General features: G+C 32.1%; 4 protein-coding genes across 5 annotated transcripts; 2 read left to right on the top strand and 2 right to left on the bottom strand.

Annotated features, from left to right (window-relative positions):
- Positions 1-2,382: 2,382 nt before the first annotated feature.
- On the bottom strand, positions 2,383-6,196 carry LOC100779050 (trihelix transcription factor ASR3). Its single transcript, XM_003556539.5, has 3 exons — positions 5,431-6,196; positions 5,305-5,337; positions 2,383-2,911 (listed from the first exon to the last, which is right to left on the bottom strand). The coding sequence occupies exons 1-3, from the start codon at positions 6,071-6,073 to the stop codon at positions 2,628-2,630; spliced, it is 960 nt and encodes a 319-aa protein (XP_003556587.1). The 5' UTR covers positions 6,074-6,196; the 3' UTR covers positions 2,383-2,627.
- A 5,513-nt stretch (positions 6,197-11,709) lies between these two features.
- On the top strand, positions 11,710-13,425 carry LOC100778519 (uncharacterized). The gene is made up of 4 exons (XM_003556538.4): positions 11,710-12,111; positions 12,306-12,722; positions 12,794-12,892; positions 12,985-13,425. The coding sequence occupies exons 1-4, from the start codon at positions 11,887-11,889 to the stop codon at positions 13,084-13,086; spliced, it is 843 nt and encodes a 280-aa protein (XP_003556586.1). The 5' UTR covers positions 11,710-11,886; the 3' UTR covers positions 13,087-13,425.
- A 2,995-nt stretch (positions 13,426-16,420) lies between these two features.
- Positions 16,421-18,574, top strand: LOC100306634 (uncharacterized). Its single transcript, NM_001250966.2, is given in 2 exon segments — positions 16,421-16,892; positions 18,349-18,574. Coding segments are annotated over 2 exon segments (609 nt in total). The 5' UTR covers positions 16,421-16,436; the 3' UTR covers positions 18,502-18,574.
- A 2,636-nt stretch (positions 18,575-21,210) lies between these two features.
- On the bottom strand, positions 21,211-26,154 carry LOC100777987 (serine/threonine-protein kinase PBS1). 2 transcript variants are annotated; one of them, XM_003556537.5, is made up of 4 exons: positions 25,705-26,154; positions 25,232-25,609; positions 22,021-22,412; positions 21,211-21,918 (listed from the first exon to the last, which is right to left on the bottom strand). In XM_003556537.5, exons 1-4 carry the CDS (start codon positions 25,871-25,873, stop codon positions 21,460-21,462), a joined length of 1,398 nt encoding a protein of 465 aa, XP_003556585.1. In that variant the 5' UTR covers positions 25,874-26,154; the 3' UTR covers positions 21,211-21,459. The 2 variants fall into 2 exon arrangements, with proteins under 2 accessions (XP_003556585.1, XP_006606603.1); XM_006606540.4 differs by having other exon boundaries at positions 25,232-25,612; positions 25,705-26,153.
- Between the last annotated feature and the right edge of the window lie 533 nt (positions 26,155-26,687).

Raw genomic sequence — 26,687 nt, 5'->3', positions numbered from 1 at the left:
TTTTTTAATTTTTGTGCTTTTTTTTTGTCCGATTCGATGGAACCGGTTCACGATATTATTTTTTTTGCGTTCTTTGATGTGCAAACCATAGAAATAGCGCCCCTCGAATGTCTACGCGACTCACACATAATTTATTAAAAATGCTAAACATGGGTACTTAGGCATACTTTAAAGGGTCAAAATCCCTTTTTTTTAGTTTTTTGTACTTTTTTTATTGTCCGATTCGATGAAACTGGTTCACGATATTATTTTTTTTGCGTTCTTTGACGTGCAAACCATAGAAATAGCGCCCGTTGAATGTCTTAGGTGACTTACAGATAATGTTTTAAAAATTCCGAACATAGGTACTTAGGCATACTTTGAAGCGTCAAAATCCTTTTTTTAAAAAAATTTTGTGCTTTTTTTTTGTCCGATTCGATGGAAACGGTTCACGATATTATTTTTTTTGCGTTCTTTGATGTGCAAACCATAGAAATAGTGCCCCTCAAATGTCTTTGGCGACTCACACATAATTTTTAAAAAATGTCGAACATGGGTACTTAGGCATACTTTGAAGGGTCAAAATCCTATTTTTTTTAATTTTTTGTGCTTTTTTTTGGTCCGATTCGATGGAACCAATTCACGATATTTTTTTTTTTTGCGTTCTTTGATGTGCAAACCATAGAAATAGGGCGCCTTGAATGTCTTAGGCGACTCGCACATAATTTTTTAAAAATGCCTAACATGGGTACTTAGGCATACTTTGAAGGGTCAAAATCCTATTTTTTTTTTAATTTTTGTGGGTTTTTTTTGTCTGATTCGATGGAACCAGTTCACGCTATTATTTTTTTTGCGTTCTTTGACGTGCATACAATAGAAATAGCACCCCTCGAATATCTTAGGCAACTCGCACATAATTTTAAAAAAACACCGAACAGGGATACTTAACCACAGTTTTAACGGTCCAATTCCTATTTTTTTAATTTTTTGTGCTTTTTAGTTCTAGGCATAATTAGATTTTATTTTCAACAATTGATTATGTTAGTCATAAACAGTACACAGAAAATTCAATAATGAAACAAATAATTAACAAAATATGTATTACCAAAATAATGTAACACTAATAATAATGTTATCAAATACAAAAATAATACACATCATATCGAAAGCTAATCTATGCGCTGCCTACGTTGCATCCTAAGACTTCCATTAGAGGCCTCTCCCTTAGCGAGCAGCAGGCAATCTTTCATGATCTCATGTAACTTTGTTCCTGCAATCACCATCTTAAGGTTGAGCATACGCTTCAACCTTTCAGCGATAGCTTCGCAACCTTCACAAGAAACCTGTTACAGTCATAAAAACACAGTTATTACAAAATATCAAATAAAAAATAAATTAGAAAACACTAAACCAAATTAAAATACCACTGAATGTCTGGAGAGATCATCTGTGACTGGAACCTCCAACACATGTGGCTCGACGTATGCATCCACATCTGGGGCAGCTAGCTGTCTCGGCTCATCGCCTTTCTGGGTCGGCGTGACAAATGGGTGAGAGATCTGGAAAAATCAGTCCATGTAGTCCGCTGATACCTACCCAGGGACAACACAAATCTCACCCGCGGGTGCTAAATGGTCCCCGAAATATATCCACATCTCGTCATACGACAAAGAAGCAGTAACCGGCGGCGAAGGGATGGTCTGGATGTATCCGAACTGCCGTAGCACCTGCTTTGGTCGGACGTAGACCACAACATGACCCCATCTGAGCTGCCCCTGGTAGCATGAAATAAGCTGGAAGCCCCTAACTACCTGGTGCTCACTGTAGGGCAACCAGGAAACGTCTGTGATCGTCAGAGCACCTAAACGTCCCCTGTATGGCGCTCCCTTGATCCCTTTCATGTGCGCCTTCGCTGTAAGTCACCTCAAGGCACGTGGGGTAGTTTCAGCATACGCATCATCAGTGATGCACTGATGAACACTGCGTACGTGGGGTAGTCTCAAGGCATGTAATTTTTTTAAGTAAATTATATTTTCAATCCCTTAATTATTGAGTATGGTTGATGGCATTAGACAAATTGACAAACAAGACAAATAATGAGTTGTCAACGTCATTATTATGTTATCAAGTAATATTATTACTAGACAACTAAGACTTAAACAAAAAAAAAATGATAAAGACAAAAAATCTTTAAAGAACTAAAACCAAAAATAGGATATTTATAGGAACCAAATTGTCATTTAAGCCTAATTTTTTCATGACCAAATTGGGTAAGACGACCCTGTGAGCCAGACTGCTAGAGGAACAAATAAATTATGAAACCATAAATGAAGGCCACAACAAATAAAAGTGCATCTAAACATGAAATGTCGTCCATACAACCAGCTTCATTTCCCAGAGAAAGATTCGAATGACCTCGTGAATATTAATATAACAGTAAGAGAGAAAGAGCAGTAATCCAAATGTGTGTATATAATCCTAAAATAGCAGTAATAAACCACAAAAATATGGCATATCCAGAAAGGAAAACAAACGGAGAACAAGTGTGGCAGTCATTTTCTTGGAGACCTTCTGAGATAAATAACAGAAACCACTATTATCTACAGGACTTCAACTGTTATGTACACTGTATTCTGATTGCTCTTGCACTATAATTTATCAGCGATTTTCCCTAGAGCATCTGCAAGCTTATCAAGCACAGCAACCAAATTACTTGCATGGTCTTTCCGCTGCTCACGATCCAACTGGAAATTTATATTCTGCGCTTCAAGTTGAGCACTTAGCATCTTGCCATTTCTTTCTAAGACATCAATTAATTGATATTGCAAAGTTTCCTCTTCTCCATCAGTTGTTAACCGCTTCCTTTTCCGCTCTCCTTGAGAAGTAGAACCCATTTCTGGATTTGAAGTAGACAGTTTCTCGTTAGTCACACCTGTAGAATAAAAGAATGTTTAAACATGTTAAATGTATAATCAAGCATCAGTTGTGACCTCAATATTATCGTTGTTAAACCAGCACTTTGCTTTTAAGTCTGTTATGAGAAGCTAAAAAGTTTAAAATCGAATAATCAGCGCTTGTGGTTGAGAGGCAGTTATCACAGAATCCAAAGCTATTACATGGAGCTCTAAGAATGATTTTATCTAGGAATATGCAAATTATGAATAAGATGCTTTTGAAACGTTAATTGTTAAAGAACTACTCATACCATGTGAGGTATGTACAGAATTTGGACCATTCCAAAGAAAGAAAGAAAAGTTATGGCTGAATTTAATATCCAATGGCTTGTGGAGGAGTGAGAGAGTGAGAGGATTTATAAGTAGCATTACTTGTGTCACTATAGAGGTTGACATCATTTACTTATATGTAAGGAATTTTGATCTAATTCATATTGTACAGATGCATAATTTATAAACGAGCTTTCAAACAATTTCTAGATCATTTTAAGTAAGTAATCAAACGTTGGATGATTCAGTCCTACCAATTCCCATAGACACTGTTACAAGGTGAACTCGAGTATATGAAATTTAGCCAAGAAAATCATTATATATTGGCATTATTGAAATACCAAATGCATTAACAGGAAAGTGATGAAAGAGCAAACAATCAACTCTATTCTCATGGAAGAAACCAGAAGCAGCAATAGAAACAAAAGCATTGTTATAGATATTGAACAAGGTGGGCAAGCTGCGACATATGGGGTTTTATTAGCTAATTCGAGGTCCAAAAGCTTCATCTCACCATATTCTGGAGATAAAGTAAAGGTCATTGAAGTAGCGTCCATTTTTAGGGCTAGCCATCTTGTTATTAAGTGCAGTTTAACGAACTAAAACAGACACACAGAAGCTATCTCAAGAACGGCAGAAGCCTAATCAGATCAAACCTGGAGGCTATATTCAGACAAACTTTTCAATAAGTACTTATAAGAGAAAAGGATATACACTTAATTTATTGTAAAGTCTATTAAGAGAAAAGTTCTATAAGTTAAAAACAAACTTATGTACCTCAAATTTTGAAAGGTTAAACAAGAGAGCTTCTATAGAAGTTAAAGTGCACATGTTAATTTTAACTTATGAAAAAAGTTTAATATAAGAAACAAATGTTAGTATTTTTTTGTCAATATTTTCTTTTATACCCTTAATTTATTGTAAAGTCTATTAAGAAGATATCATTCATTTTTTTCATGAAAGTGGATGTATTTATTGAGCTATTAACAGTATAACTCATACCTATTGGTTGAAAAGATTATTCCTTGGATTATGAGTAGTGTCATAATATTAAACCAATTAATTCTATCGATAGTTTTAGAATAAAATTTAAATTTATCACAATATTAATTAAAATTAACTAATTTAACTATTTTTATTGATCTTAACAAATTAAGTATTTGTTTCTTATATATATGACCAGAGGTAATGTTTCTCCAAACATGATCGAAGTTTAATTAAACATAATTCTACAACTAAATGATATTGCCAACTGTTGTTGTGTTTGGTTTTCCCTTAGAAAGCTTCAAACAGACCATTGTCCAATGACACTATACTCGTAGACTCAGCTGAAAGTGCTTTCAAATGGGTGTTAACTGAAAACCAAATACACACTATATCATTCGAGTCTTAACTCTTAAGACAAAACATATGATTTTCAATCAATTATGGATGGCATACATTATGAACTCAGCAAATTTGCCAAATGGACATTCTCATTTGAAAATGACGAAATTGCACTTGTAGGTCTCATACTTTAATCTATGGGTGGTTTTGATCCCCTAATTTTAATTACTCACATTCAGTCCTCATAGTTTTTAATTGTTTAAGTTAAGTCCCTCGTTTCAAAATTTTATTCAATAACTAACCGAAATGTAATAGAGGTGTAACATATCATTAATTTATATAAATTAGCAACTGAAAAACTGTAAAAAATATTTAAATACAATGTAACGAAAACCAGTTTTCTTATTTTTATTTAAATATTTTTTAGCTTTTTTTACTTACAAGTTAATGTTTAGGTGAATCACCAATTTAGTCCTTGAAATTATAATATTCGATCAAGCTGGTGATGAAATTAACAAAATAGCATAATTTTGGGTGAAGGATTAATTTGATCAATTCAAAAACTAGGAGGACTAAAGAAGTCTGAAAAAAAATTCTTAAGTACTTACGAGAGGAAAAAATACGAAGTAGAATGAATTGAGCTTTTCTCGTTTCAATTCATTTGACCTTTCGATTTTATTTTCATATGGAGAAGTTAACTAAATGGGGGCTAAATGTGAACTAGGGAGACCAAAACGAATCTAAAAGTAGAGTAATGAGAGAAATGTGGCATTACCTTCAGCTTGGCAACGACGGAGATATTGCTTCTCTGTAAAGCAATCAGAAGAAAAGATGAAGGAAAAGGTCCAGACAGTGTGTGATAAAGACAGTAGAAGAAAAAAGACAAGCAAGTAATTTGAACCTGAGATAGGAATGGGAGCAGGAATGTCCTTGTTGGAGGGCGGGTTCTTCTCTTCATCTTGTTCAAAATCTGAGAACAAGCCATCCTCACCGGGCGCGCTCCGGTTACTATCATAGAGGTGAGGAGGGTCGTCAGGGACTGTTGTTGTTGTTATGGTTGTGGTTGGTGGAGGCGATGAGGAAAGAGAAAGAGCCAAGGTCGTTGGGCCTGAGCCTGAATCAAGAATATCATAGACCTCCTTATCGAAAAATCCGGCCAATTTCCTCTCTCTCCTTAAATCGTTTCTCATGACCCAAAACGACTCCGTCTCATCCCTTATCTGAGACTCCCATTCCTTGATCTTCTTGTAGTCTCCGGCCAAATTACTCCACCTTTTCCGGCACTGAACCGGACCTCTGTTCACTCCATGCTTTCTGCAGTAGGAAGATACCGATGCCCATTTCGGCTCGACCTGACCCGACCCAAATGCCAAACCCGCGGTGCGCCCCCTCCTGAACTTGTTCTCGGCGTCTCTCTTTCCCTGTATCAGAACCAGAATTTCTTGTCTTGTCCACCGAGGCAGTCTCGGCGCTTTCCCTCCCTCGTCTCCACCATCCACGCCGTTTGTGTTCCTATTCTGACCCACCTCCTGCTCTAAAGCCATCCACGTCACGTGACTCCTTCCGTTACGCCGTTTCTCCGTGACCAGACATAAGTGGAGGAGAGAGAAAGGGCTTTTGCTTTATCAATTTTTAACAGCCTATATATTCTACACTCGACCCTTAACTACCAACTAAAAGCTTATTGACCCTAACCCCTTAATAAGGGTTTTTTATTATTCGATATAATCCTCTGCCTCAATTCTTTATTAATTATTAATTACTCTGCCACCCTGGTTTTAAACAAACAAATGTCAGGAACATCACTTTCAACTCCTTTCTTACGCCCTGCTCCTCCAGGTATATTTTTACGACCTCATACTAAAAGCATAAGAAATTACTGTATTTTTCACTGACTATTAATGTAAAAAATATCATTATATTTAATAATGAAAAGTTATTTAAATTCCTTTTAAGTGATCTTCAAGAACATTTCTTTAAATTGAAATTGGCCTATTTTACAACTAAGGAACAATAATGTATTACTTAAAATTCATAAGTCTCTATATTTGAAAATTGATCAAGTAGATATTTAATTTTACAAGAGATTCGAGTGAGATAAATTAAAAGAAAAAAAAATCTCTCTTTAGTGATTACTTTGAGAAAGATAAGATAATATTCGACACAGAATTATTATAAGGTTCCAAGTAACGAACTTAATTTTAACTAAACTTAATTTTATCATTGTAAAAGGGGTCACACAAGGGTAAAGAACTTAATTCTAACTTGATACATGTTTCTTATTTATGCATCTCTAAATTAAGCGTAGAAGTGTCATTGCAAGTACACTCACCACCATGCTAGGAGGAGCATCACCATAACAAGGTTATGCAAAATTGGTAGAAAGAAGTCCTAATACCTATTTTACCATTAAAAAGATGTAAAAAAAGGTAGTTAAACAACCTAAACTTAAGATATAGTTACTTGTATAAATAAATCCTACTTAAAGGAAAAGATTACCTCACTTAAACAACTTAATTACTTACCACCAAACATGTGGATCAACTAGTATGAGATTATTTTAACTCAAAAAAAGATATCAAATTCGAGTTTTGAATATGCAACTATGTTAAATACTTGGAGAAAGAACTTTAATGCTAAGGATAAATGTAGGCCAGGGCACCCGTCACAGGCCTATAGTCTAGCCTAGCATGTTTAAGGCTTGCCATCACTCATCTCATTTTGGAAAAAGACCAGGTCACAGGCCTTAAAAAAATCTATTGAGCTTGACGGATTGACTTATTTAGCAACAATGTTCTTTAATAAAATTATTATTATTAATATGATATATAATATTATAATTATTTTAATGAAATTACAAAATCATTTTAGTGGTTTGAAGATTTGAATCAGTTTAATATTTGTATATTCCAATAATCATAGATAGGTAGTAAGAATAGATTTTTTTTTCTTTTGGTGGGGCTTAAAAGGCTTTTTGTGGTGTGTCTCATGTAACATTTGCAAGTAAGTTTTGGTCACATCTTATGGTTTAAAATTGAGTAAATTACATTCGCACCCATATGGTTTTCTCAAATTCCACTTGATACCCCTTTCTTTTTTACATTACCTTTATCCCCTCCTGTTAACGTAATCAACTATCGTCAACTAAAATATGTGAGTATATGAAACTGTCCTAACATCTTTTTTAAATACTAAATAAAAAATTAACAATTGACCCTCTGAAATATATGAGCATACAAAATTATCTTAACATCTTTGTTAAATACTCAATAACAAATTAACAATTGACCCTACGAATGGACCTTTATTAAGGCAATAACAATTTTTCCTTTAATATTTGACTTTTACTTCATTGTTGCTAACACTTGAAGAAGATGCAGCTCTTAATTGAGACATTATATCAAACACCTAGCCATAAAAAATAAATATTTCAAAGAAAGGAGTTAAAAACACAAATACAGGAGCAAAACACTAAAATTTGAAGCAAAGAAACATATTCAATTAATAGGCATTGTTGGAAACATGTCCAACAAAAACGCAACAACCAGATGATCCAACACCCACCAAAAAAATTGAACTAAGAAGAAGAAGAAGAAGAAGAAGGGGTGTTAGCACATGTGTACCAGCATAGTGAGTTCATGTCTAACAAAAAGCTAAGTTCACGTCCAATTAGAGAAAATAAAATATTTTCAGGTTAAAAATGGTGACATGTCTTTCATGGAGTTAAGAAGAAGAAGAAGAAGAAATTATTTTAAACATAAATTTTCATTAAAAGTCATATGATCAACATGTATATACTTTCTATTAAATTATTAAACAGTGTTTAGGAAAGAGGGGTCTGAGTGTAATGTGAGATAAATAATTAAGGATTTTTGTAGGGTGCTAAAAAGGAGGAATGTTAGGTGCAATTGGAAAAAACACCGGAAGTGCGAGTATAACTTATTCTTTAAAATTATAATGTGTTTAATGAAAATCATTGACTTTGTTCAAGAAAAAAAAAGGAATGGAAACACATCCAATTTTGGATAAAATTTGAAACATGTAAGTTGTTGCTTCACATTCTAATATGTCAATGAAATTCGAACAATGATTTTTTTTATTTTCTTTTTAATACTTTTTTGGTTTAGATTCCTCAAAAATCTGATGATATTTTCAATTAAATGTATTGAAATGTTATTGTCCCTGTGAAGGTACTGTAAAAAAATTTGGTAAAAATTGATATGCCCTTACTTTACTCAAAAGGGCCTTATTCCAATTTCCACCAAACAAGTTATTAGTTTGAAACATCTTTTTTGTCTGCATAGAAAAAAAAATCAATTTCAATTTCTATTATTTCTATAAAATAACACATATGAATAACATGTCTTTAAATAGGCTCATGGGGCTAAGTTAGACTTATATAAAAGTCAATCTCAAGTCTAAAAGTAGGTTTGTCACCAGTAACAAGCCTATGCTTGATTTATATAAATATAAAGTAAGTTAGGTTAGATTTAAGTAGGGCCAAATTCATTTTCATTCTTACTTGTTCCTTATAGTGATCCTATCTGACTCAAACATAATCATCTCTAATAAAGAAATACTTATGGTCTAGGTAAAAAAAACTCAAATACTTTGTGTGCTTACAAATTTTTTTACTTTAGCTGAGGGTCAACCGTTCATGCATATTTCAATATTTTTTATTATTATTCTTTGTTTCTAAGAATATACTATTTTATAAAATAACACCACTAGACATGTGATTTTTTAACAACATGGACTATACACAACATTTGATAAAATGTCATGAAAATATATTAGTAACATTTATTCATATTTGACAACATTTTTTAAATGTTATCAACAAAATTTTTTAGCAACATTTTAACTAAGTGTTAGACAAAAATAAAATGTTATTAAAGATCACATGTGTTGTAGTGTAATAATTTAAAATTATAAGTTAGTTAAATAGTTTAAATACAAATATTAAATGAAAAGGTTATAACTTTAACACATTAAATTGTTTCAATTATTAAGTAAAAGTAACTCTATAAAAAAACATTTAAATTTTTACCAACAAGTTTTTAGTCTCCTAATGAACTTAATCTCCTTAAGTGAGACATTGGATTCCAAGTCCTGTACAATTATTATAGTGATCCAAAATGTTTAAACTATTATAATTAATATATTAATATTCAAATTTCTTACTAACAAAAATTAACAAATAACAATTAATATTTGTTGACAAAAAATAGACATGTCATCCTTTAAGTGATGACAAATATCTAAAACAATATTTTTCAAATTTCAATGATGAAATGTAATTTTTTTTATTAAGAATCTAAAATATATTTTAGCCTTAAATTTTATTATGATTAAGAATTTATTTTTGGGTATATATAAATATAAACTTACAAACTCAAAAGTGAAAGAGTCTTTGATAATTTTTTTTAATAAAAAAAAGCATGCACATGATTAAGGTAAAGAAAAATATTACACTACTTCTTATTATTATTGAAATTTATTAAAAAAAAACATAAACTATTGTGAATCTTACTTCTAATTGAATATGTATATTTCATGAGTTAATTATTTTAATAAATTTTAACCCATCACAAAACATTTGTTAAAAATATATATTAGAAAAGTATTACTAGCATTTTTTTAATTTGCAAGTGTTACTAACATGTACTTTAAAGCTATAGTATTTCTAATTGTCAATTTCTCGATAATTCTCACATCATAACATTTCATACGATTAAACTTCACTCAACATCTTTTTTGTAAGTAATCTTTTCTAAGACTTCAACAAAGAGCTCTGCCATTGCTCGATTATTCTCAAAATCCTTAATTATCCTCACAAATCAACTTGAGACTTTTTAACGTACTCTTTTCTTATTCACACGTTTTCTGAAAAACTACTCAAAGTCAAACAGGCTTAGTTGTAGTGTTTTTAAGTGATAAATTATTAAAAAGTAGATACATGTTATTGGTATAGGTAATATCAATTAATTCTTTTAAGTTATTTTCAATTGTACAATCTCTCTATATATACATTTTTTATTTTTTTTTATTTTGGTGTGATTTGTTTTAAGTGTTACAAAAGTAACCCATAATATAGGAAATTATTGGTAACTGAAATTTGAATTTTCGGTAGTCCAGATTGATGGGTCCAAGATGATAAATTTAGGTATAATTGAGTTGTAATAGAAAGCAAAACTCAAAAACACAATTTTGGTGACTTGGGAAATTTAGGTATAATTGATGTTGAAACGTGAAAAGACTCATCCAAAGCTTATCAAAGAGTGACATTTTTTTATCAACAAATATTATATTTTGTTATTATCTTTCTTCTTCTTTTTTCTTCTCTTTTAATCATCAAATACACCTTCTATCTCAAAGAGTGAGAGTTAGTTGAGGCAGAAGTATAGGAGCATTAGGATAATGAAAACAACTGCAAAAAAAGAAAGTAAAAAGAGACTGAATGTGTTGTTTGAGTAGTTAAAGATTCTTATAAATACTATTTGCATCAAAAGAATTACAACTAAAAAATGATCTTTAATCAAAATTCAAAGTAAGTCAGTTTTATAATTGCATTTTATTTTATCTATATCGAGAAGTTTACTATTTCTATTGCCTTTTAACATTTTATCGTTTGTGACACTTTTTCACCTTCACCTGGATCGAACACTTTCTAAAGTTGTTTGTGAATTCATTGTTGAAAAGTAGATTTTTCTTCTCAGCATCAATAGCTTGACTTATATTTTGGAATCGTGTTAAACTGTTAGCCAGTACAACTGATTAATTTTTCACGCAATAACAAACAAATGATGATACAAATAACCAGCAACTTGAGTCTTTTAAATATATTTTTTCTCCCATCTTAAATATAAGAAATAATGTATTTTTCTTTCTTGTGTCAAATATAAATTTTTTTAATTTATTTTATGTTATTATTTTTAAAATACTATTTATTTAATTGAGATATTAATTTTAATAATTCTTTTTTATTCTAATAAAAAATAAATTAAAAAAATTTAGTTAAAATTAATGTAATTAAATATGATTAACTAATTTTTCTATTAAGAGTGAGGACAACCGGAGTTGAATTATTAACTATCCGAATAATATAATACTAACTAATAAAGAAATTATTCCTTAACTTAACCTCTACTTTGCAGAGAGATTAAATCTCTAAATTCCAGACATAAGCTACCTTATTTTCATTTTTCGGCAAAAACGTTTACTTTAAACTAAAATATCTGGTGTACCAAAAAAACTAAAATATCTGGACATAATAGTAGAAGTGCATTATGACCACGAGTCCAATTTGAAGAAAAATAAAGTTATTATTAAAACTGAAATATCCAAAAGTCAGAAGATGGCATTGCGAGGATTGAGTGCGGTGGCGGTGACGGCGTCAATACGCCCTCCCGGTCCTCGATTCAGAGTAGACAGCGGCACATCAAGGATTCCCTCTTCCGGATGCAGAATCTCGGTGCGGTGTAAAGCTGTCGGAGAAAGCCGACAAGGTTCCTTGGAGGAAACCGTTGTTTATGAGGGTATTTATGGCCCCTGGACCATTGACGACTCCGATGTTCGAGAGGTGTTGTTTATAATTTCATTTGATTTTGAAAAATGTTTCTTAGACAACCCTTGAGAGAGAAAGGAAGAGATGAGAAATGAGTGATTGATGATGTAGCGTGATAAGAAGAGAGAAAAGATAATTGTTGGTTGAGTGTAAGAAACTTTTGTACGTGGATTCATCATCAATTAGTTAATTATGCTATGCTATGGCAGGTAATTTTGTACAGATCAGGATTGGTAACAGCTGCTGCATCATTTGTGGTCGCTGGTTCTGCTGCCTTTTTTCCCGATACTCTGAAGCAGAATGTTGATTTATTGTATGTCCTTGGGTCTGGTGGGTTGGGTTTATCGTTGCTCTTGATTCACATATATGTGTCTGAGATCAAGCGCGCCCTACAAGCACTATGGGGGCTTGGTGTTGTTGGATCGGCCACAACCTACTTTTGCCTTGCTCAACCAGCTAATAAGAATCTAATACAATATGTTGTTGACAACCCATCAGCTGTCTGGCTTGTCGGTCCTCTTTTTGCTGCCTTGACAGGACTTGTCTTCAAGGAAGGACTCTGCTATGCCAAGCTTGAAGCTGGACTTCTCACCTTTGTTATTCCCATACTTCTTCTTGGCCATCTGGTATTTTAACATTTTCATTTCTTTACTCTTGTATTATTTCTTTTACTCATTCGCTACAGAAAAATTTGCAGACTGGTTTGATGGATGATGGAGTTAAGCTTACTTTACTTGCTTCGTGGATGACTCTTTTTGTGATATTTGCTGGAAGGAAATTCACCCAGCCCATCAAGGTATATTTACTTTTACTTTTCTCTTTTTCTGTTCATACAATTAGTTTATATCTTCATTGATCTTGGGACTCATGCTTAACATCAAACTCAAGGATGACATCGGTGACAAGTCTGTTTTCATGTTCAATTCTCTTCCTGGTGACGAGAGGAAAGCCTTGCTTGAGAAATTAGAACAGCAAAAAATTCAGAATTAAGATGGATTGCTTTAACTGGATGTGGGAAAATTTTGAAAGGACCATCTCACGCTCTGTGAGCAATTATCCCATGTAAAAGGAAATATTTTCAGCCCCTCCCCTAGAAATTAAAGATGATACCACAGTTACTAAACCACTTTCCCATGTCTTCCTTGATCTCTGCAAAAGTTACACTACATGGTCTATACTATACACATATATTTAGGGTCGTTGTCCTGTGCAAATGATAATGCATGCTTGACTCAGAACCTGCAGAATGACAATTTAGTGAAGGTTGGTTTGTGTAGAAGTGTTTCATTTAGTTCGTTTATTAATTAAACAAGTATTATATTATCAGTACATGAACTAAACAAAAAGTCTCTATGATAATTAATAATTATGCATGCTTGCAGTCCCGAACGAATCCAGATATCTATCAAATGGGGGCTAAATATTTTTTCTTTTTTCTTTTATAATTGTTTAAATATTTAACTTCTAATAAATATAATTCTCTGCAAAAAAAATATCTATTAGTTTTACGCAATAGAATTAATACTAGTTTTTTTAATTTTATTTTAAATAGTAATAACAATGACCATTATAACAATAACAATAGACATAATTAGTCTTATACAATCTACACTAATTATAACCAGACAACAAATATAATTAATTTTACACACTTTTATATTATTTAACCTTAACCATTAATATGGGAGCAACATACATGAATAGCTTTTACATAATTTTATTTTAGTCAATTTAAAACTATACATGTATATGCATGAAAACTTTCAGGGAGGAATTGCCTGCATACGTCTCCATCTGTCCCTGCTTGCTGTTAAAAAAAAAACATGTATGTTTGTTTTTTTTTTTTTTGATAATTCATATTATTAGATAATAAAAAAAATAAGTTTTTGGATCCTATAAAAAAAAGTTTTTTTAAGGAGGGTATTTTGTATTTGTCTTTTAAAGTTTTGTTTTGATTCTTTAAAGATTGTTTGTTTTGTTTTAGTCCATGTTCTCAAGTAAGAGTTTATAAAACAAATTATATACAACTGCTTTGTTACTTAAAATTATGTATTTGTTTCTTAACCATAGGACAAGAGGTAGTATATAGTTCAATCATAGAATAAAAAAGTTTAAAACTTATATTAAGATACATTTTATAATTATATGTAATATCATTTTTTCACTACAAAATAAGTTATATCATTATGAATGTAATACTTAAATTTAGACTTCTCTTGTGTGACTAACATATTACAAGTCACTTACATATTTAAAATATTGCAAATCATTACATGACAATAACCTATTTTGAATTAAAGTATGAATATTTTCCTAGTATTATAATAATTAAAATATTACACATTTAAAATATTTTAAATATGCATGTTTCATCCGACTTTTCAATAATTGAATTTTTTTAGCATTAATTAATTTAATATTAAAAATATAATATATTAATTGCAATAAGAAAGACTTTTCAATTACCTTTTAAACAATAAATGTAGGGTTTTTTTACTAGCAAATTGTAGGTTTTGCTGAAATAGCTTAAAAGCTGGCTAAAACGAAAAAACTAGTCATTGAAAGATGTTAAGCTACCATATTAAATATGATATAGTTAGTAGATAATTTTATCCTTTAAATATATGGTCATCAGTTTAATTTGATATCAATAAAAAAACATTTATTGGAAAACTTCAACTCCTTAAATAGACCTTAGTATATTTGGGGATTGATCATTGACTTTCGACCCAAAAATACCCTAATTCACAAAAAAAAAGTTATAAATATTTATTAAAATTATCTATTGAAGTAATTGATAAATATAAAATGACAAAAATAACTCTATTTATGTGATATTTAATATGAACTTGAATTCTATTTTATTATATTTTGGGAGTTTACAAATTTAGTTTTTAATTAAGTTTAAACTCTTGTAATTTTTTATTTGTGGATAAATTATTTTAATTACATTTTTTATTGATCAATTAATTTTCTCATAGTACTCTACTCCTAATCTTATGCTATATATTAAAACATTTCCAATAAAATTTAAAATAACTAATCATGACATTTTATGCAGACATCATAGTTTTATTATGTTAATCAATGTAATAATTAATATAACAAATGTAATGCAAAAAATATTTAAAAATAATAAAATAAACTAAATCTATGATCCATCAATATCAATATCTCAAAATATAATATTGAAATACTAAATTAAGTATTATAAATATTATAATGATTAAAATAAATAGTCTAACATAAAAATATTAAAATAAAAAACATATTATGTATCATTATCATTTATTAATATCTTATGCACAAATGAGTAAAAATAAGAAAATCCTATATCGAGTATCAAAAAGGTAAAAACAATAAAATCTTAGCTTATAAGCGAAGGAAAAAAAAAACCTACCTTATGTAGAAAGGAGTAAAAAGGAAACTGATTGTTATGTTAAGGACAAAAAGGAAATAATAATAAAAAGTTAGAAGGTATTATTTTAAAAAAACACTTGATTATAAATAATATAATGACTAAAATAAAATAGTGTAATATAAAATATCCAAATAATAATAAAAAAAATATATTATGTATCATTATTATTTATTAACATCTGATGCAACAAAGGAGCAAAAATAAGAAAACCCTACACTGCGTATAAAAGGTAAAAATAACAAAATTCTGTCTTATGAGTGGAAGAGAAACAAAACAAATCAACAATAAAAAGTAAAAGAAACTTACAATGTTAAGGACAAAAGGGAAATAAACAAAAAAGAGTCAAAAGCCGTTATTTTTTACAAAACACTAATTGAAATTGAAATGACATGTGAAGCATAGGTATAAAATCTGAAAAATACAATAAATAATTTTTGAAAATAAAATACACTAATTGCAACAATGAAGACATTTCAATTATCCTAAACAAGAAAACTTAGATAAAAAAAATCGATCAATATATTATTTCATTTTAAACAATTAAGTTTTTTTTACAATTAAAAATAAAAATAGTGAAAATTAAAATGTTTCACTTATTTATTTTGGTTTCTTTATTAAAATTTACAAATATAATAAATAATAATAAATGAATTCATGAATTCAAATAAAAAAAATTAAAATTGAAGTGGACATTGAATCAATCAAGAAAATGATTCAATGTTTAATGATTTAATTGTAATACTCATTCACCAATTGAGTATATAATTTTATTTTATTTTTTTTAAAAAAAAAGGAAAGAAAAAGTTGTTGGAGTGGTAATGTAGAGTAGGTGAGGGAACCTAAATATCCCTAGTTTCGTTTCCCACTGATATAAAGTTGGTCGAAATGCAAGTGGGGATCTGAGAGGAGAGGTGCGGCGATGGCTTTTGCAGTTACGCCCAAGATAATAACGGTGTCATTCGATAAGCAAAACCAAAGGAGGAGTTTCGAAGGATTGTTTGGGAAAAGGTATCGGGTAAGGGTGAAGCGAAGTCAAGATCATTCAGTGAAGTGTGGTATTGAGCGAAGCAGCAGCGATGGAAAGAAAGGGGGCGGAGGAGGAGGCGTGTCAAATTCGAACTACGTGGTGCCGCTGGACAACATGGCGAACTCATCCTGCATAACACGTCCTTTAGCCGAGATACTCAGGGACCTCAATAAAAGAATCCCGGATACTATCGTCAAACATGATCGCTTCATCCCCTGGTATCATGCCAACAGGATGCTCAGCTTCTACGCCCCAGGTTGGTGTGGCGAGATACGTGATGTCATTTTCTCCGACAATGGCTCCGTAACTGTCGTATACCGTCTTACTGTACGGGGATCTGATGGAGAGGTCAGCCAGCCTTTTCCTTTCTTACTTTTCTTCTAGTATTTCAAATTTCTATCACCCTTTAATTGTCTCTTCTTGATTCTTCGATTTCTAACTTGTTGGATACCATTAAGAATAATTTCTCATTCTTCGTTTAGCTCTCTTTCTGTCTCTGTAAATTGCCAAATTGCCTTGTTTCACTACTAGCATGTCTATTTAGATTTTCCCCTTTTCTTGTGGAAAACCCCAAACCCTATATCTCTCCATAACTTTTCTTTCAAAACTGTGTCCAATCCTTTTTGTGGTGTATAGACATTGATGATATTCATAGTCTCTTATGCAATTATTAGTTTTAAAGATAAAATCTTGTCCCCAATCCTTTTTACAACCTCACACTTGTCTTCCACTTTTTGTCCACAATAATTTCTCACATCATTCTTTCATCTATTTTAAATCCTAAATGTTTAGCTCTGTATCTTTTTCCTCCGATTCATCTTTTGAAGCCTCACTATGTTAATCCTTCTTTGGATCATAGACCACAGTGTCCACTACCTCCAAGACCAGCTTCTTCACCCACCTATGAAGCACGGACCCCTCTCTTGGTGTTGCCGTGTCGGATACCTATCCTATGATACCTATCCTATCCAACACCGGCACACCCCCGAACACTTGTTCGACACTTGTTTGACACTTCTTATTAGGTGTTTGGCTCAAATATTACTTTTTGTTGGCTTAAACACTTAAGCCGTCACATTTACACAACTAATATACTCGTAAAAACATAGAAAGTTGGTTTTAAAAGATGAATATACCATCAATTTAGATTATTTTGTTATATGTTATTCCTATTTCATTTAACTATAATCTCTTTGTTTGTGTGTGTATGTGGTGTTCCCATGTCGTATATTTTAGACATTATAACTGTGTTGAAAGGTCTGTGCTTCATAGTCGCCCACATCTATTTAGTATTTAGACAAATGTGAGGAGGACGCATGCTCATATAACACTACATTTAGGTGCTAAGTGGCTCTAGCTCATTTAATACTATACTCAAGCCATACAACATGCGATCTAGCATTAGCACATATAATCCGTTGTGAGTGATTTATGTTTGGGGTTTTGGCAAATTTTACATTGCTTGTCGAGGCCTAACACAACCTTCTCTTTTACCTAGATTTGGGATTGACTGTGAGACCATTGGTGGAGTTTCAAGATCATGAAATACAAATTTACTAAAATACCTTCCCAATATGAACTATAGAATAGCTTCTTAATCCTAAATGTTCAAATTTGAAATATTATAATCACTCCTGTAATAAGAAGCAAGGAAAATTGAGATAATTTATTGGTAAGCTTATGCTTCTTTGACGAGGGCCGTCTTACTTCCTATAGGTCAAAGTGAGAGTTTTCTTATTCCATTAACTGCACAATTAGTAACATTCGAAGTGTCTAAACACCATATTTTCTCCATTGATGACAGGCATATCGTGAGTCAACTGGGACGATATCACCCAGTGATGGCTCCATTGGCGATCCAGTTTCTGCTGCTGAGGAAATTGCTTTCTGCAAATCTTGTGCCCGGTTTGGTCTTGGCCTGTATTTGTATCATGAAGATCAAATGTCTAATTTTTAAGCTTCTAAATTTTTGTTTTGGTTGGATGTGATATTGTATTGTTTCTTCTCGTTGATGTGAATAGAAGTAGACAATAGGTGGCTGTTAGGTACTTTTCATAAAGCACTGTCAAGTATGGTGGAAAACTTGAAGCCATATCTTTGTTTTTATGAGTATCCGATGCTTATGTGTATTCAAGTTTCTTTTATTGCTCAGGTACATTTAAGTTTTGTTTTATGGTGGCCTAAAGCCTTCAATTAATAAATGAACAATTATTATTATTATTATTATTATTATTATTATTATTATTATTATTATTATTATTATTATTATTATTTGTGTCTATGGAATGTTGTTTTTTTTTTCGAAAGGGGGGTTGGACAATGAGATGTTTTCTCAATCTTTTTGCATAGGGAAGCAAATTTTGGTGATTTTTAGTTGTTAGAAAATGAATCATGATAAAATAATAATAAAATCAACATCATGTTATCATTTGATGTCCAAAATAAATAGAAATAACTAAAACATTGGACGGAAAAAGTTTGAGGATGTTGACTAACTGATCATTGAAAAATTCAGGAACAAAAAATATAATTTACACTAAAAGAAATCTCTAATTAAATATGTTTTCCAAAAATAATTATGTGATAATTTTGCAAATATATAAGAAATAAAATTATACACATTTTGGTTTGGATAAAATTGAATTAGTTTTCAAAATCAAAACCCGAAATATGATCAGTAAAAAATGGTTTTTTTTTTATTTGCTCGATTTTCAGTTTGGTCAGATGCACTATCAACTAACAGAAACCTAAAGAAAATCTTGAACAAGTACAAAATTATACGGCTTAAGTCTATGGTCATGTCATATCTAAGTTAATGAATCCATTAGAGAATTAAAACCATTTTTCATAAGCGAAGTTAGTCATCAACAAAGTTAAAAAAAAAAAAAAAAGTAGATAGTTCCCCCATTGACAACCTTGCCAATTGTTATGAACTTGGCTTTCACATATTTAATTCAAATTACAACTTTTCTCACATCCAATCTAAAGTCAATAAAAAAAAAATTGTTTTTAAAATTAAGTGAAGTTTATACTTTTTCAGAGTTCTTTGTCAACTATTTTGATTAGCATATACCTAATTTAAAAATCAACTACAACAATACCTAGTTTCCTATCTTAATTGTGAAGTTTGTACTTAAAGAGTTCCATTTTACCAACTGTTTTGATTATCATTTTATAAAGAGGTTGAGCTTTCAAGAAACTATGCTCTCTTAGATGAAGTTGATTTTTAAATTAGTATTTTTTTTCTAAAAAAAGTCAACCAAGTTCATCTATGAATATAATTTTTAATTTTACCTTTTTTAAATTTTGACTCTTTTTTTAATGGTTTACTTTCCTTCCAATCCATTGGAGGACCAGGAAGGAAATAAGCTTTCAACGATAAATGTAATTATGGATGTTCATAAGTCAATTCAGATCGACTTTGACCAAACCTATTATTCGAAGTGATTAGAATAGTTTAAGTTGGGTTGAATTTATATATATTTTTCTTCTAAATACAACTCAAACCAACTTAGTCACTAACAAGTTGGTTTAGGTCAAGTCATTTGGGTACAAACAATTAAAATTATTTTAAATTTCCTAAAAAAATTAATTTTCCTTATCATTTTGATAAACACATGTTAAATGGTTGTGAAATAAAATTGAGACAAAAAAGTTATCTCATTTAATATAAGCACAATAAATTTGGTTGATGGATCACACGTGTTCATAAACATGTGTTACATCTCTTTCTTTTTATATAAATAATAAATTAAAATAAAAATTTTGTCATCAATGAGTTGGATTAGATTTGCGGGTTCAACAATAAGACATGTTGCCTAACTTGAAGAGCATATTTGATCAAGTTGGGTTGAATTCTATTTGAACCCAAAAGAATTGAACCAAAATATTTAGGTCGGATTAGGTTACTTCAAGTTCAAAGGATTACTCTTTCCCATAAGCATCCTTAATCACAATTTCAAGTCATTGTTGATTAAAAGAATGATTTGCTCAAATATAAATATCATATTTTAATTTTTTTTAGATTGTGCTTTGCTTCTGTTTATGGCTTTATTTGCCAAGAGCCAATGATCCATCTCATTTTCTTCTTAGATTTTTCTTTTTTTAATTAAATTATGATCTTGCTTTTATTCATAGTAGTCTCAAATAATATTTTGAAAACAATTTCAAAGAATTATTTATTTGGAAAGGTGAAATGTCCAAAAATTATTACTCTCAAAGGAATAACACGGCAATTTTTTTATAGGTTAATCAAATGAATTATTATTGATCTTTTGCTTCAATATAGGTTCTCATTTCCTTGACATGGGATGTGCCCACCTTTCTTATGCATCTGCCAGCCTCTTTCAAAAAAAGAAAAAGAATTATTATTACTGTTTTAAATAAATTTTCCTGTCAAACAATCGAATTGAATACAATTGCATTTTAGTTATGCTAAAGTTTATTGCTAACAGCTAAGATTACCATGAAAAAATTACAAAGAATCTTGGATTCTCGTATTTTAGCTAAAAAAAAAAAAAACCTAAATTAGTTGGAACAAGCATTTTTGTCCTTGCAGCATTTTCAGAAAGCGTCGGTCCTCATAACCTTGACCTCCTAGTTCTAGCAAATAATGTACACTCTCCAACTCCAATATGCTTGTGTACACTCTGTAAATGAAAATAAATAAAAGAAAACTAAGTGCATAAAAGGCTGATGTAGAAAAGATTTTGGTACCCGGTTCATTATGTTTGGTTGCAGCCACTGCAAGAAATGGCCACAAGACAAATTCTAAACAAAACAGAACCTAGTAAATGGCCAAAACGGCCTTTCAGACTTGTCCTACACCAGCTTTATGAAAGATGAGCTCCCAAAAAGCTCCACCTGGGGCACAGCTGAGATACAGAAGACGCGTATGGGAATTGTACAATCGAGACTAAGCGTTAGAACCATCAAAACTGCCCTGCGCACTTTGTCGTCTTTTTTCTCTCCAATTCTCTCCCCATATCTTGGCTTCAGCCACGGCACGTTCTCTATCAAGATCCCTGTTGTTTAACATCCTTGCAGTTTCACGTGGGGAGTCATCTTTCTCAGATCCTTCCAAATCCCATCTGCGTCCAGATCCTCCACCTACATCATTTTTCAATATTCTTCCACCTTTATCATCCCTGTTCTTTTTATCATCACCAGCTCCCCTATGGTCATATGCCTGGTTGGCCAGAAAAGAAAGGGCTGTCACCACATCCCCAATGAGTGGACGTGCTGCAGCCTGTTCTTGAATGCACATTGATGCCACAGCTAGAGCTTGGTAAAGACCCCGCATGGGATACCGTCCCTGCAGCTGTGGATCTGCTAACTTTGGAAACTTCCTGCGGTCACTGAACAGTGGACGTGCCTGCTCAAACAAATAAAACTACCATTACCACCCCCCATAGTTATGTATGCATAAGTTAATGCATGCCAAACTAATAAAGACAAGCAAAGATTAGAGGGCTACCCATGTGACAAGGTTTTGTTCTCCATGGGGTCGAGTGCTGTCAATGGCTTTACGGCCAGTAATCAGCTCCAAGAAGACTACCCCAAAACTATATACATCAGACTTCACAGTCAGCTGTCCAGTCATAGCATATTCTGGGGCACAGTAACCATAAGTTCCCATGACACGGGTTGAAACGTGTGATTTGTCACCAACTGGACCAAGCTTTGCAAGACCAAAGTCTGAAAGCTTTGGATGATAACCTTCATCAAGTAATATATTAGATGATTTGAAGTCTCTATAAATGACAGGAGGGTTTGCTTTGTCGTGAAGGTATTCCAATCCTTTTGCTGCCCCAGCAGCTATTTTCATCCTGGTGTTCCAATCTAATGGTTCCTTGTCCGGGGGAAGATCTGCACTCCAGTTCATAAATAATGATTAAACATTAGTTATTATCAGCATAACTGCATTATGTTTAAGGTAATAATGTATTTCCACTCTACCCAAAGTTTAGAGATGCTAGTCAATCATAAGAAGACAGATACGATAACAAGGAAAAATTTTCCAGCAGAAAATAGCATGGTCTGTATGTATTGCATTCCTTTTCCAAAACTTGCATTAACATGGAAAGCTAATCCAAACACTAAGTTGATTAGGTTTTATTACAAAAAGCTTTTAGATTTAAACAGCCACTATATAGCATGTATATGCATCATGAATGAAAAATAAACTTCACAGGGTGACAACTTTATTCTTTTCTGTGTGTCTCTCTTGAAGGAGCCAAAGCAGCAGCACCTTGAATGGGTGGAAGAGGCTTTGCTCCACCCTTCTGGATAAATTCATGGTGTGGATGTTTCACCAGTCATGACTCATTAGACACAAAATCTTCTATTCTATAATATCTCTTATAGCAATTTGAAGACCATAATGAATATACAATGGTTACCTCTCCTTTATATTATTTTCTTTCAACCTAGAAATCCAGTTAATGCGTAGGTTCCAGATCCTACATTGTCGATGTGTTGTTACACCCACTGTACATTACACGTAAAAGAGGGCAAAACCCGAAAAGAATGGACACAGCAGCTAATAAATAGGAAGAAGCCGATAGGTTCTGTTATTTTGACATGCTTAAACAAGGTTATCAAATCGTGAATCACTGAGCTAATTTTTTAAATGCGAATCATAATTTGTATTGAATTGTAAGATTTAGAGACAATGAAAAATTACTTCAATATATCATATAGATTATATATAGTGTTCTTATAAAGCAAAATTATTAGTTATATCTGAATTTGTGAAGCCTTTATAAAAGAATGGAAGCAGACCAATTAAATAGCTAATTAGATTGCATGCATTGAATGAGTGAGTGACTTAAATAATAGTATCTTTTAGGATTTCCTATTCTAGGATTATCTACTTATCTTATTTGCTTATTTTAGATAAGACTTAGGTTGCCTCTTCTATAAAAAAGAGAGGAATTCCACTATTGAACAACAAGAACAATTTGGGAATTTGAAATATTGGAGATTTGTTGATCTCTCGAAACACCAATGGCATGGTAGAATCCCTGCAGGTTCTACCTAACTGGTATCAGAGCCTTCCACCATGTCTCTCAGCTACAAACAAGCAGTGAGGTAGTGATGCCAACACTGCAGTGTTTGCCGGGGAATAGTTAAAGGGCTAATCACAGCCAGCCTACATGGACATTGGGGCTGCATATTATGGTGGGATGTTAGGGTCCAATTGCAAGGTATGGGACTTGAGTCTCACATTCGAAGTATGGGATTAAGCTTTGGGTTCTCCAACTACAACAACTAGCTTTTGTGGTATGATTCTCCCAAGGTTCTTATCATGTGTCTCCTTTCAAATTTTATTCACATTCACATCCTCTGTACATCTCTTGTAAAACTAATTGGAAATTAAGAAGGCTAAAACAATTAATGTAGTATCTTCACTGCCAAAATTCCTATAATGGCTTCCAGGCCAAATTTAGACTCTGAAAAAAATATTAATCAGAGCGGTCAGGCCCTGCTCAAATATAATTATTCGAATTAAAATATGAATTTATCTCATAATTTTAACAAGTTTAGCACCCTAGGTTTAACTCATAGCTTGAAAAATATCTTTCTCTTCACATTTTAAAGTTTTAACATAAATTTTGTTTTTATTTTTAGATGGAATCATGGAAGAATCATTAGGCCCTCCTACTTCTCTTCAGACTGAACTGATATTTAGTTTTCTCTATCAAAAAGCCTGGCTCCATAAGCACAAGAAATAAAGTAAATTTTAATTTTACACAGACCTCCTACTTCACTAGATAAAAATCAGATGGAAAAAATCAAGGCACGGAGAGAGAGAGAGAGAGAGAGAGAGAGAGAGAGAGAGAGTAACAGAATATGAAACAACAAAAGCTACCAAGTTATATTAAGACTTAAAAGTAAAATTCAATTTTATTTTTATAGCAGCCTCTTAAACTGCTGCATCATTTTCCATTAATAAGCACAGATTAATGAGAAAAAACACAAGAAATGATCTCAATCAGTGCTGCAGATGATTTATTGAGCAAGCTGCTTGCTCAAATCAAGATCGGACCACCCAGTTGTCCAGAATTGTATAGCTTCCTTGTGACAGAAGAAACTTTCACAACAGTGAAATGGCAAAATCAAGAATTCTTAACGGCTATAATCATATACTGTATAGAGGCAAAACATGGAAAATAATAACCAGAAGCACATTTTTTTTTATCAGCAACCAGAAGCACATAACTTGATAAACATAGCTGCATAAGTGTTTGGTATTCCCGTTAAAGGGCAAAACCCTATAGACAATTCTTTATCACCATAATAAACTCAAGACAAAATATTGTGGAATAGTTAAAATCACCAAAAGGTAAAATTTCTTTTTAAGTAGATATGCAAGAAAAATAAACAACATAGACTGTCGAGAACAAAGGCAGAAAAACTTATCCAAGGTTACACCTTGCAAGAACAGACCACTCATTGACGAGAAATGAGATTCTAAAATAGAAAGACTAATATGTCCGAGAATACTACAGGATTTAATTTCAAAGAAGTTAATTATAAGTATATATGGTGATAATTTAAAGTATAGGATAATTTAAAATGAGATGTTAGATTGTGTAAAATGGAAGCATAAGAGAAAGTGTTTGGTAAAGCATAAGTTAATATAATCGCTGAAGGAAGAGAGTTAAACTAAGAGGCATACATACCATGAAGGTGGTCCTCCAAAGATCCAAAAGGCATAAATTCATAAACTAAGAGGCGTTGGTCCCCATCGGCACAGTATCCAATGAGATTGACAAGATTAGGGTGGTGTAGAAGACTGAGCATGAGAACCTCGACGAGGAATTCCCGATTACCCTGAAGACCGTTTCTGTCTAACTGTTTAACAGCCACAACCTGACCGGTGGTTTCCAGGCGGCCCTTGTAGACCCTTCCAAAACCACCTTCACCCAAAAAGGATTGGGGCCTGAAGTTTTTCGTTGCGGCTGCAAGCTCACGGAAACTGAATGTTTGAGCCGCAATTTGAACAGCAGTGGACTCTCCATTACCATTACTTGTTGTTGAGCGTAGCTTGTCTGCTCCTACTGCTGCAAACAAACAACAACTTAGAATCATGCGGGATCTGATTTCAATATCATGCCATCAGATCAGATCAATAATTTAATTAAAAATAACTAACCAGAGGCAGAGGCAGAGGCAGAGGCAGAGGGCGGCAATCTGGATATACGAGAAGGAACAGGGGGCTTAAGATCATGTTCATGTTCATGTTCATGCTGGTGGTTTTCCTGCTGAGGATTGGGATTCAGCTTCTCGTCCTCCCGCGAATCGAAGCACGAAAAACAACCCATTCCACTTTCCTCCTTGATCTACGAAATCAATCAAAGCCTCATCTTCCAATCCTAAAACAGATTCTTGAATTTCTTCTTGGTTTGGTGGGATGGCAGAAAATCTATTATAAAGAGAGGTCGCTAATTGCCATGGTTTTGCGCGTACAACAGAATACTACTGTACAGGTTAAGTTTAGTGTTCCCACTTGAGCGAGCTTTCACACACTTGGACCTGACCTGCGACTGGGACTTGGAGCGGACAGCATTTCCGAAACAACCAGGGGGTTTCGGAGTGGATCCCAATCTATATTTTTATTTTCATTTTCATTTTCTATACTACTACTTTCTGTTTTTTTTTTTTACACCTAAATACTACAGTATATCATAAATATTTATTTTATAATAATAATTTTTTTAAACTAGTCTATGTAATATTTCAATAGATTTAATTTATTTTGTTGATTTTTACAGACATTAATCAATTATATATTGTGGTTTTTGGTTTGTGAAAAACGGATTAAAATCATTATTGATTGAATGATACTTTGAGTCTATTAATAGTGTTATTTAATCATGGGCTTTGTACATGTAATGTGTAGATTATAGTGTAGTTCCTAACAACTAGGCATGTAAAGGAAAGTCCTTCAAGTAAAAAATATGGTTTTAGTTTTTTTTTAAAAAAATTTATAAAAAATTGTTATTTTTGCCCCTTCTTACAAATAGTTTTCATAGAGAAGAATGAAAATCATTATTTTTATAAAAGTTTGGGATCAAATTAACCAACATTAAATTTGAGAGACTAAAACATAATTTTACCAAAAGTGTAATAATTGAA

The sequence above is a fragment of the Glycine max genome, chromosome 20 (assembly GCF_000004515.6).
Source record: "Glycine max cultivar Williams 82 chromosome 20, Glycine_max_v4.0, whole genome shotgun sequence".
In the NCBI taxonomy this organism is placed as follows: domain Eukaryota; kingdom Viridiplantae; phylum Streptophyta; class Magnoliopsida; order Fabales; family Fabaceae; genus Glycine; species Glycine max.
This window is presented reverse-complemented; position numbering and strand designations above follow the sequence as displayed.

Coding starts and splice junctions, on each gene's coding strand:
- LOC100779050 (XM_003556539.5), bottom strand. CDS start 6,073: ATGGCTTTAGAGCAGGAGGTGGGTCAGAATAGGAACACAAACGGCGTG. Junction 5,338..5,430: donor TGCTCCCATTCCTATCTCAG/GTTCAAATTACT, acceptor ATTGCTTTACAG/AGAAGCAATATCTCCGTCGT. Junction 2,912..5,304: donor CCGTCGTTGCCAAGCTGAAG/GTAATGCCACAT, acceptor TTTATTCTACAG/GTGTGACTAACGAGAAACTG.
- LOC100778519 (XM_003556538.4), top strand. CDS start 11,887: ATGGCATTGCGAGGATTGAGTGCGGTGGCGGTGACGGCGTCAATACGC. Junction 12,723..12,793: donor TACTTCTTCTTGGCCATCTG/GTATTTTAACAT, acceptor AAAAATTTGCAG/ACTGGTTTGATGGATGATGG. Junction 12,893..12,984: donor AATTCACCCAGCCCATCAAG/GTATATTTACTT, acceptor ATCAAACTCAAG/GATGACATCGGTGACAAGTC.
- LOC100777987 (XM_006606540.4), bottom strand. CDS start 25,873: ATGGGTTGTTTTTCGTGCTTCGATTCGCGGGAGGACGAGAAGCTGAAT. Junction 25,613..25,704: donor TGCCTCTGCCTCTGCCTCTG/GTTAGTTATTTT, acceptor GTTTGTTTGCAG/CAGTAGGAGCAGACAAGCTA. Junction 21,919..22,020: donor AACAAAACCTTGTCACATGG/GTAGCCCTCTAA, acceptor TTGTTTGAGCAG/GCACGTCCACTGTTCAGTGA.